The sequence below is a fragment of the Oncorhynchus gorbuscha genome, linkage group LG09, assembly GCF_021184085.1.
Source record: "Oncorhynchus gorbuscha isolate QuinsamMale2020 ecotype Even-year linkage group LG09, OgorEven_v1.0, whole genome shotgun sequence".
NCBI lineage: Eukaryota > Metazoa > Chordata > Actinopteri > Salmoniformes > Salmonidae > Oncorhynchus > Oncorhynchus gorbuscha.
The window spans coordinates 58,464,078-58,476,077 of record NC_060181.1 but is presented as its reverse complement, the minus strand read 5'-3'; the positions used below and the strand labels follow the sequence as shown (position 1 = coordinate 58,476,077).

At 45.2% G+C, this 12,000-nt stretch overlaps 1 protein-coding gene across 9 annotated transcripts in view; it reads left to right on the top strand.

The window, feature by feature from the left end:
• The window catches only part of LOC124043826 (bromodomain adjacent to zinc finger domain protein 2B-like), a 37,359-nt gene extending 26,213 nt beyond the window's left edge, over window positions 1-11,146 (top strand). For 7 of the 9 annotated variants that reach the window (XM_046362846.1, XM_046362845.1, XM_046362844.1 and 4 more), the window contains 11 exons: window positions 35-97; window positions 208-352; window positions 571-1,292; window positions 1,654-1,906; window positions 2,076-2,231; window positions 2,916-3,076; window positions 3,222-3,430; window positions 7,385-7,520; window positions 8,339-8,667; window positions 9,423-9,566; window positions 9,684-11,146. In XM_046362846.1, coding sequence (XP_046218802.1) covers window positions 35-97; window positions 208-352; window positions 571-1,292; window positions 1,654-1,906; window positions 2,076-2,231; window positions 2,916-3,076; window positions 3,222-3,430; window positions 7,385-7,520; window positions 8,339-8,667; window positions 9,423-9,566; window positions 9,684-9,840 — 2,475 coding nt within the window. In that variant the 3' untranslated portion in view covers window positions 9,841-11,146. The remainder of the gene's footprint in view (window positions 1-34; window positions 98-207; window positions 353-570; window positions 1,293-1,653; window positions 1,907-2,075; window positions 2,232-2,915; window positions 3,077-3,221; window positions 3,431-7,384; window positions 7,521-8,338; window positions 8,668-9,422; window positions 9,567-9,683) is intronic. The other 2 variants (XM_046362842.1, XM_046362839.1) reach the window with 2 other exon arrangements.
• Window positions 11,147-12,000: the final 854 nt, after the last annotated feature.

The window sequence follows — 12,000 nt, the reverse complement described above, 5'->3', positions numbered from 1 at the left end:
TGGTGTCAAATGAAATGTGATCTTTCCCTTCCAGGATGATGGGGACCAGACATCCAGTGTAGAGGAGCTGGAGAAACATATCGACAAATTAACCAAGGTTGATACCCAATGGGATCAGAGATTTATTTATTTTTAATTTTTTACGAGGGTCAGTTTCCGGGCAGAAAAGACCCCGGCCTTGATACCACTTGTGTTTTCTCTCTCTAGCAACAGAGTCAGATCAGACGGAAGTTGTTTGAGTCGTCCCACTCGTTGCGCTCCATGATGTTCGGCCAGGACCGCTACAAGCGCCGTTATTGGGTACTGCCACAGTGTGGGGGCGTCTTTGTGGAGGGTATGGAGAGTGGCGAAGGTGAGACTTAAAACACTGACATGACATACGGGCACCACACTTGTTGCTACTTACGTTATCAACTCACTATTGGAATAATATCGTTCATTTGAATAACCCAATTCAGCTTCTTCCCTAGTGACATGGCTTCAGATCGGTACGGTATTTTATATTATACACGTGAGTTTGGGAAATTCGCTTTCTAGAGCAATGTGGTTAATAATATTACTCTTTTCCAGGAGCAGAGGAGCTGGAAAAGGAGAGAGAGAGACTGAGGCGCACAGAGCTGGTCCAGGTGAAGGAGGAGGTGGAAAGGAGGCCGCAGGAGGTGGAGGGGAGGCTAGGGGCGTCCACCTTGGAGGGTAGCCGTGACAAGCACACCGCCACACCAGACAAGCACACCCTCAACCTCTTCCTCCAGAAGCCCGGCTCCTTCTCCAAACTCAGCAAACTCCTGGAGGTGGCAAAGATGTCCCCGGACTCAGACAACCACCCTCACAGTCTGAGCTGTAGTCTAGCCAAAGTCCCCACCACAGTATCTTCCCCTATCCGCCCTACCATTCAGACTACACTACCCAGCAACCCCTCTGCATCTCCCGCTCCGCTGTGTCCAGAGGTGAAAGCGGAGCCTTCCACAGCCCTACTCAGCCCGTCCTACCTCAGCAGCGGCCAAGGGAAGATGTCCTTCAGCCCCCAGCAGCTCCAGCCCAATGACCAGCTCTTCAGGGTGCTGACAGAGAAGAACTGCCACTGGTTCAGCCTGCTGCCCCGCTCCCCGTGTGACGAGTCGTCCGTCAGCACCAGCTCCACCACCACCCCCCCAGCCTCCTCCCCCTATTCCTCCTCAACCACCAGGCCCAAGTCCCCATCCTCCCTGTCTTCTAATCCCCTAGCCTCCACATCAGCCAGCCCCAGCAATCTCACCACTGGGATCAATAACTTCCCCTTTTCAGCTCTCCAGGTAGGGCCCCTGCACCATATCTCCATCTCTGATCCTCTAGGATTATTGTTAACATGGTGTATGCATATTGCTACTGACCGGCATACCAGGCAGCTTTTGATGTTGTCCAATAATTGCTGTTCTGAAGCTGATTTCTCGGGCACACGTGAATCCCTGCCCTGGACTAGGTGTAATCTGTCTCTAGGAATCCACCCCCTTATGTTCATGTCTGATTTGTTATTCTTTAGCCGTGTTCCTTTTATCATAGCTTTATTTCTAGACGCCATTTGTGCTAGTTGTAGCAAAACTTGGTTCACTTGACATAACATTCTCACTCCTCACCACTGCCTGTGCATTTCTCTGGTTCATGAACTCCTCCAAGCAGGTGAAGTCTGGCGTCCATATGATAGGTCTGCCATTCTGTGGATGGCCCGGTGGCATGATGATCCCCACCCTGCCCTTCTCTGCCAGTCCACTGCCCCCCTCCATGCTGGCCGCTGCCTACCACCATGTGGAGGGTAACAGCAACCCCTTCCTGGCAGTGCCCCCTGGAGAGAAGCCCCCCTCTACCCTGTCCCCTGTGGTGGAGGTGGCCAAGACCCAGGACTACCCCGACCCACTGCCCATTCCAGAGGGTAAGCATGGCACACTGCCACCCGCTGACAGGAAAGATGGGAGATGACACAGCACATGCAAGCACTGTGGAGGACTTTTAGGTGGCTGCCAAGAATTTCCACTTTTCATTATGTGTTGTCATGGATTTTATTTACAGAAGTCTTAATAACTTAGGTGTGTGTGTTGTAGAGATGCTGTCAGGCTGGTGGAGAGTGGCAGACATGGAGGAGTTGAGGAGCTTGGTCAAGGGCTTGCACAGCAGAGGTATCAGAGAGAGGGCCCTGCAGAAACAGATCCAGAAACACATGGAGTTCATTGCACAGGCATGTGCCAAAAACAGGGATGGTGAGTTTTTTAGACTAGGGTTAACACACATACAATTCTCAAATTACACCCTATTCCTTATAAAGTGCACTACTTTTGACCAGGGCCCATAGGGAATAGGGTAATACAGTAGTGTACTATAAAGGGAATAGAGTGCCATTTCAAATGAGTCCTTATAGATGTCCAAAGTATCTTGTGACTCTTTAAATCTGACCTTTTAATAATGTGGTAGCATGCACAACCTCTGTTTTAAAATGACACTGAAATGTCAACCCACTGCAGGGAGAGAGTGGATACATCATTCAGAGCTAACGTGGTATTTACCACCATTCCTTAGGTTCATAATCACTTACAGCATGTTGGCGCAATTGAATGAGGCTGTCTTACAGCTTTGAATTCTGTAACTTCGATGCCAAATATATTCTAAACTGAAGATTGTCTGCATGCATGCGGTTACAATGGCTCATCTCTACAGAGATAGGCAGGGGAGCCCACCACCCCAATAAAAATGGCAGGGGCAACACTGCATCCCTATATTAGAAAATATCCTTCCCAAATTTCACAGTACATACTAAGATACAATAACTGTAGTAAACTTGGTTTTAGAAAACAATGTGTTTTTGGGGGTCCTGCGTTTATCCCTATTGACCTGTCTGTCTCTCCCTCTCTCTCTCTCCCTTTCTCTCCCTCCCACTCTCGCTTCAGCGGCGGTGATAGACGAGTCCAAGCTGGACGAGAACGGGGTGAGCGAGGAGACAGTGGAGAGCTGGTGTGTGGAGGAGCAGGCCATGGAGATGGACATCGCTGTTCTGCAACAGGTGGAGGAGCTGGAGAGGAAGGTCACTTCGGCCAGCCTGCAGGTTAAGGTACAGTACATCCTTTTATAGCACTGTGTCCATGTGGTATGTAGTGAAGAAGGAATCTATCTGCAATGGAGAAAGACGACGCTGAATAAAGTGCTCCTTCCGCATGGACGCACAAACAACTGTTTGTCTTCGTATTTCCTCCCAGGGTTGGATGTATCCGGAGCCCCAGTCAGAGAGAGAGGACCTGGTCTACCATGAACACAAGCCCTTCACTAAGCTGCTTCTAGCAGGAGAGGAGCAGCTTGCAGGGGAGGAGGCGGCCAACGGCGGCTGCAGCCTGGTGCGGCGCGTCAACAACCCCCTAGATATAGCTGTAACACGGCTAGCTGAGCTGGAGAGGAACATCGAGCGAAGGTACCTGAAGAGCCCTTTAAAGTCTCGCCATTCAGGTCAAACTGGATAATGTGCTGGGTACATTCACTGTCCCTGCTCCCACACCATCTAGTAGTGTTGATGGTGAAGGGTAGGGTCATCCAGATTCCCATTTGAACACTTCTTTGGGCTTTCCTCTGCTTCACTGGGGCCTATTTCGGTTGTCTATTTCTCTCTCCCTCCTCTCTTTTTGCTGCTGTGTGCATTGTGTTTTTTCTTCATTTGTGAAGTCCCTTAATGTAAGTGGTTGCATCTGTCTGTTTGGAAGCCGGTCTGTACTGTAGCTCTGCATGCTGCATCACACTGGTAACCGTGGTTCAATGTCAACTCATTGACTTACCACGGCAGCCTGAATCTATCTATGAGTGACATTGTTACCGACAAGGATGCATGTACACCATGACATCTGTTGAGCTACAATCATTGGATTATAAAATAGACTAACTACAACCACGTATATCCTACCAACGGGATATTAAAAGCTGTAATATCTTATGTCATCTATATTCTTCGTAGCTGTCTATTTACCACCACAAACCGATGCTGGCACTAAGACCGCAATCAATGAGCTGTATACGGCCATAAGCAAACAGGAAAATGCTCATCCAGAGGCGACGCTCCTAGTGGCCGGGGACTTTAATGCAGGGAAACTTAAATCCATTTGAACTCATTTCTACCAGCAAGTTACGTGCAACCAGAGGGGAAAAAAACTCTAAACTACCTTTACTCCACACACCGAGACGCATACAAGGCTCTCCCTCGCCCTCCATTTGGCAAATCTGACCATGATTATATCCTCCTGATTCCTGCTTACAAGCAAAAACTAAAGCAGTGACTCGGTCATTAAAAAAGTGGTCAGATGAAGCAGACTCTAAGCTACAGGACTGTTTTGCTATCACATACTGGAATATGTTCCAGGATTCTTCCGAGTACACCATATCAGTCACTGGCTTTATCAATAAGTGCATCAATTTTTTTTACCTTTTATTTAACTAGGCAAGTCAGTTAAGAACAAATTCTTACTTTCAATGACGGCCTAGGAACAGTGGGTTAACTGCCTGTTCAGGGGCAGAATGACAGATTTGTACCTTGTCAGCTCGGGGGTTTGAATTTGCTACCTTCCAGTTACTAGTCCAACTCTCTAACCATTAGGCCACCCTGCCGTCCCATCACGTCATCCCCACAGTGACTGTACGTACATACACCAACCAGAAGCCATGGATTACAGGCAACATCCGCACTGAGCTAAAGGGTAGAGCTGCTGCCTTCAAGGAGCGGGACTCTAACCCGGAAGCTTATAAGAAATCCCACGATGCCCTCCTACGAACCATCAAACAGGCAAAGCGTCAATACAGGACTAAGATCGAATCGTACTACACCGGCTCCGAAGCTCGCTGGATGTGGCAAGGCTTGCAAACTATTAGACTACAAAGGTAAGAACAGCCGTGAGCCCAATGACTCGAGCCTACCAGACGAGCTAAATGACGACTTCTATGCTCGCTTCGAGGCAAGTAACACTGAAACATGCATGAGAGCATCAGCTGTTCCGGATGACTGTGTGATCACGCTCTCCGCAGCCGATGTGAGTAAGATATTTAAACAGATCAACATTCAAAAGGCTGGATTACCAGGACGTGTACTCCGAGCATATGCTGACCAACTGGCATGTTTTCACTGACATTTTCAACCTCTCCCTGTCTGAGTCTGTAATACCAACATGTTTCAAGCAGACCACCATAGTCCCTGTGCCCAAGAACACGAAGGTAACCTGCCTAAATGACTACCGACCTATAGCACTCACGTCTGTAGCCATGAAGTGCTTTGAAAGGCTGGTCATGGCCCACATCAACACCATTATCCCAGAAGCCCTAGACCCACTCCAATTTGCATACCGCCCCAACAGATCCACAGATGATGCCATCTCTATTGCACTCTACACTGCCCTTTCCCACCTGGACAAAAGGAATGCTATTCATTGACTACAGCTCAGTGTTCAACACCATAGTGCCCTCAAAGCTCATCACTAAGCTAAGAATCCTGGGACTTAACACCTCCCTCTGCAACTGGATCCTGGACTTGCTGACGGGCTGCCCCCAGGTGGTAAGGGTAGGTAACAACACATACTCCCTGTTCACTTAAGACTGCATAGCCAGGCACGACTCCAACACCATCATTAAGTTTGCTGATGACACAACAGTGGTAAGCCTGATCAGCGACGACGATGAGACAGCCTATAGAGAAGAGGTCGGAGTACTGGCTGTGTGGTGCCAGTACAACAACCACTCCCCGAACGTGATCAAAACAAAGGAGATGATTATGGACTACAGGAAAAGGACAGAGCACACCCCCATTCTCATCGACAGGGCTATAGTGAAGCAGGAGAGCTTCAAGTTCCTCAACGTCCACATCACCAACAAACGAACATGGTCCAAGCACACCAAGACAGTTGTGAAGAGGGCACGACAATACCTATTCCCCCTCAGGAGACTGAAAAGATTTGGCATGGGTCCTCAGATCCTCAACTTTCTAAAGCTGCACTATCGAGAGCATCTTAACAGGTTGCATCCCAGCCTGGTATGGCAACTACTCGGCCTCTGACCACAAGGCACTACAGAGGGTAGTGCGTTCAGCGCAGTACATCACTGGCGATGTCAGAGGAAGGCCCTAAAATTGCCAAAGACTCCAGCCACCCCAGGCATAGGCTTCTCTCTGCTACCGCACGGCAAATTGTACCGGAGCGCCAAGTCCAAAAGGCTTCTCAACAGCTTCTACCCTCAAGCCATAAGACTTGAACAGCTAATAAAGTGGCTACCCAGACTATTTGCATTGCCCACCCCCCCTCCCTTATATGCTGCTGCTATTCTCTGTTTTATTATCTATATGCATAGTCACTTTAACTCTACCTACATGTACATATTACCTCAATTACCTCGACTAACCTGTGCCCCCGCACTTTGACTCTGTACCGGTATCCCCTGTATATAGCCTCGCTATTGTTATTTTACTGCTCCTCTTTAATTATTTGTTATTTTTATTTTTACTTAACATGTATTTTTCTTAACTGCATTGTGGGATAAGGGCTTATAAGTAAGCATTTCACTAAGGTGCACCTGTTCTATTCGGCGCATGTGACAAATAAAATTTGATTTCGCATCGATATGCTGTTTTCCCCACTTCAAATAGCAATTATAGGCGCACACCTAAGAGTTTCCACAAGACCTGACACAAATCAATGGAAAACACTCACCAGAACTTTTTTGTAACGGAATCAGAATCAAAAGTCTGTCCAGACAGACTTACGTGAACAATTAGGGTTAAGTGCCTTGCTCAAGGGCAAAATGACAGATTTTCACAGAGTCTCCTCGGGGATTCGAACCAGCGACCTTTCGGTTACTGGCCCAATGCTCTTAACCATTTGGCTACCTGCCAACTTGCTTAAGTGGATAACGACTGGAGAAAAGCAGCCGGTCTGCTGTTAACCTCTGCCCTGCACATTTGCTTCATTTTGATTGGTCAAGAGAGTTGAGAGTGTGTGTGTGTGTGTGTGTGTGTGTGTGTGTGTGTGTGTGTGTGTGTGTGTGTGTGTGTGTGTGTGTGTGTGTGTGTGTGTGTGTGTGTGTGTGTGTGTGTGTGTGTGTGTGTGTGTGTATTTTTTAGACTAGCTGGATATTTGAACAAATGTCATGATATTATTTAAATTGTGAATTAATGCCAAATGTCCATCCCTACAGTACTATGAAGCATGTCAGTCACCAGGTCTGTGGAATATTATGCAGTATCTCTTAATCATGTCCACTGTGACCAAAACACTCTTCCACTCTCGTGGTTTTCTATGCACTGCAGTTGGCAGTGGGCTTGGTTAATGTTTCTGATTGTTTTATGGGATGTTGTGAGTGGCTGGTTCTCTGATCACGTTGTCTATCTCCATCTTCTCAGGGGTGAAGAGGAACTGGCCCCGGGCATGAAGGTATGGCGCAAGGCCATGGGCGAGATCTGCAGCGCCGCCCAACTGTCTCTCTGCATCCAGCAGCTCCAGAAGTCCATTGCCTGGGAGAGATCCATCATGAAAGTGGTACGTGTTCTCGGATAGAGTTTATTTGAAGTACGGTGCATTCGGAAAGTATTCAGACCCCATGCTTGTGACTCTACAAACTTGTTGGGTGCATTTGCTGTTTGTTTTTGGTTGTGTTTCAGATGATTTTGTGCCCAATATAAATGAATAGTAAATAATGTGTTGTCATTTTGGAGTGACTTTTATTGTAATAAAATAATAAAAATTGAATGTAGAAGTGTTCAGAAACATATTATATTCTTAATTACAATAAAAGTCACTCCAAAATGACACTACATTATTTACCATTCATTTCTATTGGGCACAAAATAATCTGAAGCACAACCAAAACAAATTAGAAGAGAGTCTGCACTTTAACCTCATAGTCATTGTATCATTTCAAAGTGCTGAAGTACAGAGCCAAAATGACAAATAATGTGTCACTGTCCCAATACTTCTGGAGTGCACTGTATAAATATATACCGTCATTATTTGTGTGCTTCTGTCTGTTGTCATCACACCTGCCCAGACCCACATGTTCCCACTGCATCTATTTCCAGTACTTGTAAGACTATGCCATATGGCATTTCAAATTGTGCTATTCTGTGTTTCTGTCGCCCACACCTTTTCAATATTTAAATATTAATGCATTTGATTCTTCCACTGTCTTAACAATGATCATTTGATTTCCAGTTGAGGTAAAACATTTTTCTCAATTATTGACGAGTAAAGTATGGTCCAACCCATTGGGTATCTCACCGCCCTCTCATATTAATTAAATTCAACGATGACAAGTGTGATCCTCGCTAAATGCGAAATGCATATTTTATGTCATTCAGGCAAGCGGTCAATCCCCCAAGAATAAGAAGAAGCAGCAGCAGCAGCAGAACCGAGTGGTGGCAGCCGGGCGAGGAGGGAAGAAAACCACCGAGGTAAAACAGAACAGGAAACCGTCGTCTGTAGCCAGCGGAGAGGTCTCTGAGGACGATGCTGCCAGCACCAGCAGCACGCCAAGAAAAGTGAGTAAAGAGCCCAAAAAGAGGAAGAGCCCAGGAGAGGGGAGCCCAGCCACCAACCAGTCCATGCAGGACAGTACTCCCGTCTGTGTGAAGAAGGCGAAGATGGCCACATCAGCCAGAGACAATGAAAAGGATCTGACATTGTGCAGGTAACAGTATGACTGAGGTTGCACCATTAGTATAATACAATATTGACCCAGTAAGTGATGTACGCTTACGCTGGTCCCAGATCTGTTTGTGCACTTGTCGACTCCATTGATGTCATTGACATGCCAAACATGTTTTGCTTGACAATGAGTGACAGGGAGTTGGCGTTAGGGCTGTGACAGGGAGTTGGCGTTAGGGCTGTGACGATACCAGTATCGCAATATTTTTCTTCCCATGGCAAAAAAGAAAACCAGACACAGACCTAAGTCTTTGGTCCTTTTTTAAAAACCTGCTGTATATAAAATACTGTGTTATAGCTTGGAAAATGAATGTGACATAATGATGTTTGTTTCCAACATTAGGGCTGTTTTCCTAAAGAAGTAAAACCGCTTCCTGTCTTGTTTCCTTGCTACGATGCTAATGAGTATCGTGATACTGGTAACGTCCCGGGCGCAGTTGCCAGGGAATCATAAACAGGCTAGTGCTGGTCCTTCTGTAGCTCAGTTGGTAGAGCATGGCGCTTGTAACGCCAGGGTAGTGGGTTCGATTCCTGGGACCACCCATACGTAGAATGTACGCACACATGACTGTAAGTCGCTTTGGATAAAAGCGTCTGCTAAATGGCATATATTATTATTATTTATTATATTAGTGCTCAGGCTAACATACACTAGCTGCTGTAGTGTGGGATGCATTGCCATGCTAGACTGTAGTTAATCTGAGATTCATCGATTTGTTGACTCCTTTTTCTCCATAGGGTGCTACTGGTTGAGCTGGAGGGTCACCAGGATGCCTGGCCCTTTCTTAACCCTGTCAACCCCAAATCTGTCCCTGGCTACAAGAAAGTCATCAGGAAACCCATGGATCTCTACACAATCCGAGAGAAGCTCGTCCACAGCCAGTATGTGTACCATACAATATTAGTTTGAAAAATGATCTGCATACAGTGTTGCCTGATACCTATATGATTCTGTCTCATAAATGTCATAATTAAATGATTATTTGTCTCAATTTACAGGTACTTGAACCTCGAGACGTTTATAATCGACGTTAACTTGGTTTTTGATAACTGTGAAAGGTTTAATGAAGACAATTCGGACATTGGACGAGCCGGACACAACATGAGGAGGTTTTTTGAGAATAGATGGAATGAGCTGTTAAAACAAACCAACTAGGCTAGTTTGGACTACTTTATCCTCACTATACTGTATGGGACCAGCAGTAACCACAAGCAGAGCAGCTGGATTGGTCTAAAGTCTCTCCGTCAGCAACCAGGGAACCTAAATGAATTTACAATTGTAATTCTACACATTCACTTCAGTGATGTACAGTAGAATGCAGTTTTTTTTTTAAGGAGCAGAGAAATGCACCCAAAGGGATACACACAAAAGGGGTGGGTGTTTTTAAAGTGCAATACCATTTCCTAACACATCGGAGCTGTAACTGGGAACAACACGTTCCAACTAACTGTACTTGGTTTATTTTTTATCATTAATATTAAAGTGAATGTATTTAATTTAGTCAATTATTTATGAGTGAAAATGGCTCCGTTTTCTAAGACGAGGAAGAAAAAAAGCAAAACTGCTTGAACAAAAATCTCACGGAATGTTTTTATTTTATTTTTTGGGACATTAACCTAAAGCCAAGAGGGAAGAAATGAATTGTTTACACTGCTCTGTGCCGCCGGGGTACCACAAGATTGACGGTATTACTGGAACACTGCATTTCAATGTATCTTTACATTGCTCGCTAACTTCACACGGACAGTGAGGCAGCAATGACATCTGTATATACTATTCATTCATGTTAATATGAAGTATTGTTTGTAATATGTGTACATACAGTATTGTTACAAGAAATTCAATATTGTTTATGCCTTTGATTGTGGTGTTTAATTTCAGTCTAAAGTGATAAATACATGTATATTACCTGTGATGTATATCCTCTGCAAACACTGTGGTCTCTTCAATCTGGGTAATGCCTGCCCTCTCAAATGTGTGTGGAGGATATTATTTCAATCTTTTGGTTTAGCATTCCTTCAAAAGGTGTGTGTGTGTGTGTGTGTGTGTGTGTGTGTGTGTGTGTGTGTGTGTGTGTGTGTGTGTGTGTGTGTGTGTGTGTGTGTGTGTGTGTGTGTACAAAATGTCAACTCTGGTGGGCCTCGAATTCTGACATTATCATCCTATCGTCAGTATAGAATCCATTGTGATGCACAGTACCTTTCATAAGATGTTCTCTCCATTTGCTTTGCCACAGACCCAAGGACACAGGGCGTTTGTAATAACCACTGTGTTTGAATCTTGCTGTGTCATGCATGGTCTACTGGTGCCATGTACAGCATTTTCTTTGTACCTGAGTCAGAGTACTTGAAGTTATTTTATTTATGAATATTGTGGGGAAAAGTCACTTTTTTTGTAGGAGCATAATTTTTCACTAGTGTGTGGGGCACGGATCTAATATAAAGGATCTTTTTCAACTCTGTATTTTGCATTCCGTCATATTTCATTTCCATACTATAACTACAAATATTTGTGTTGGTAGGATATCTGGGCAAACACTGAGTGTACAAAACATCAGGAACACCTTCCTAATATTGAGTTTGCACCCCTTTTTGCCCTGAGAACAGCCTCAATTCCTCGGGTCGTGGACTATACAAGGTGTCGAAAGCATTCCACGGGGATGCTGGCCCATGTTGACTCCAATGCTTCCCATACTTGTGGACTGGATGTCATTTGGTTGGCGGACCATTCTTGATACACACAGGAAACTGTTGAGCATTAAAAACCCAGCAGCGTTGCAGATCTTGACACTCAAACCGGTGAGCCTGGCGCCTACTCCCATACCCTGTTCACATACACAATCCATGTCTTAAAAATCCTTATTTTAACCAGTCTCCTCCTTCAGCTACACTGATTGAAGTGGATTTAACAAGTGCTATCAATAAGTGATCACAGCTTTCACCTGGTCAGTCTGTCATGGAAAGAGGTGTGCCAAATGTTTTGTGCACTCAGTGCAGAACATAAGCCTGGTATTTGCAATGTAATTTGATTGTCATTGGATTATTACTAGATTTGTCTAAAGAGTCTATGAGTTCAGGTGGGCCATCTTGCTTCAGAAAACAAAGGAAAGGAGGGGTGCTCAACAACGACAAAAATCATGAAATGGGCTTCCCAAGAAAAACTTCCAAAAGGACTAATTTGAGGTGGAAATGATTGAGCACTCAACAAAAAAAAGCAGAGATTAGATTTTTTGGGGACTCTGTCTCCAGAGTCAGACACCCAATTATCACAAATAACCTATGTTTGCTGAACAAAAATATGAACACAACAATTTGA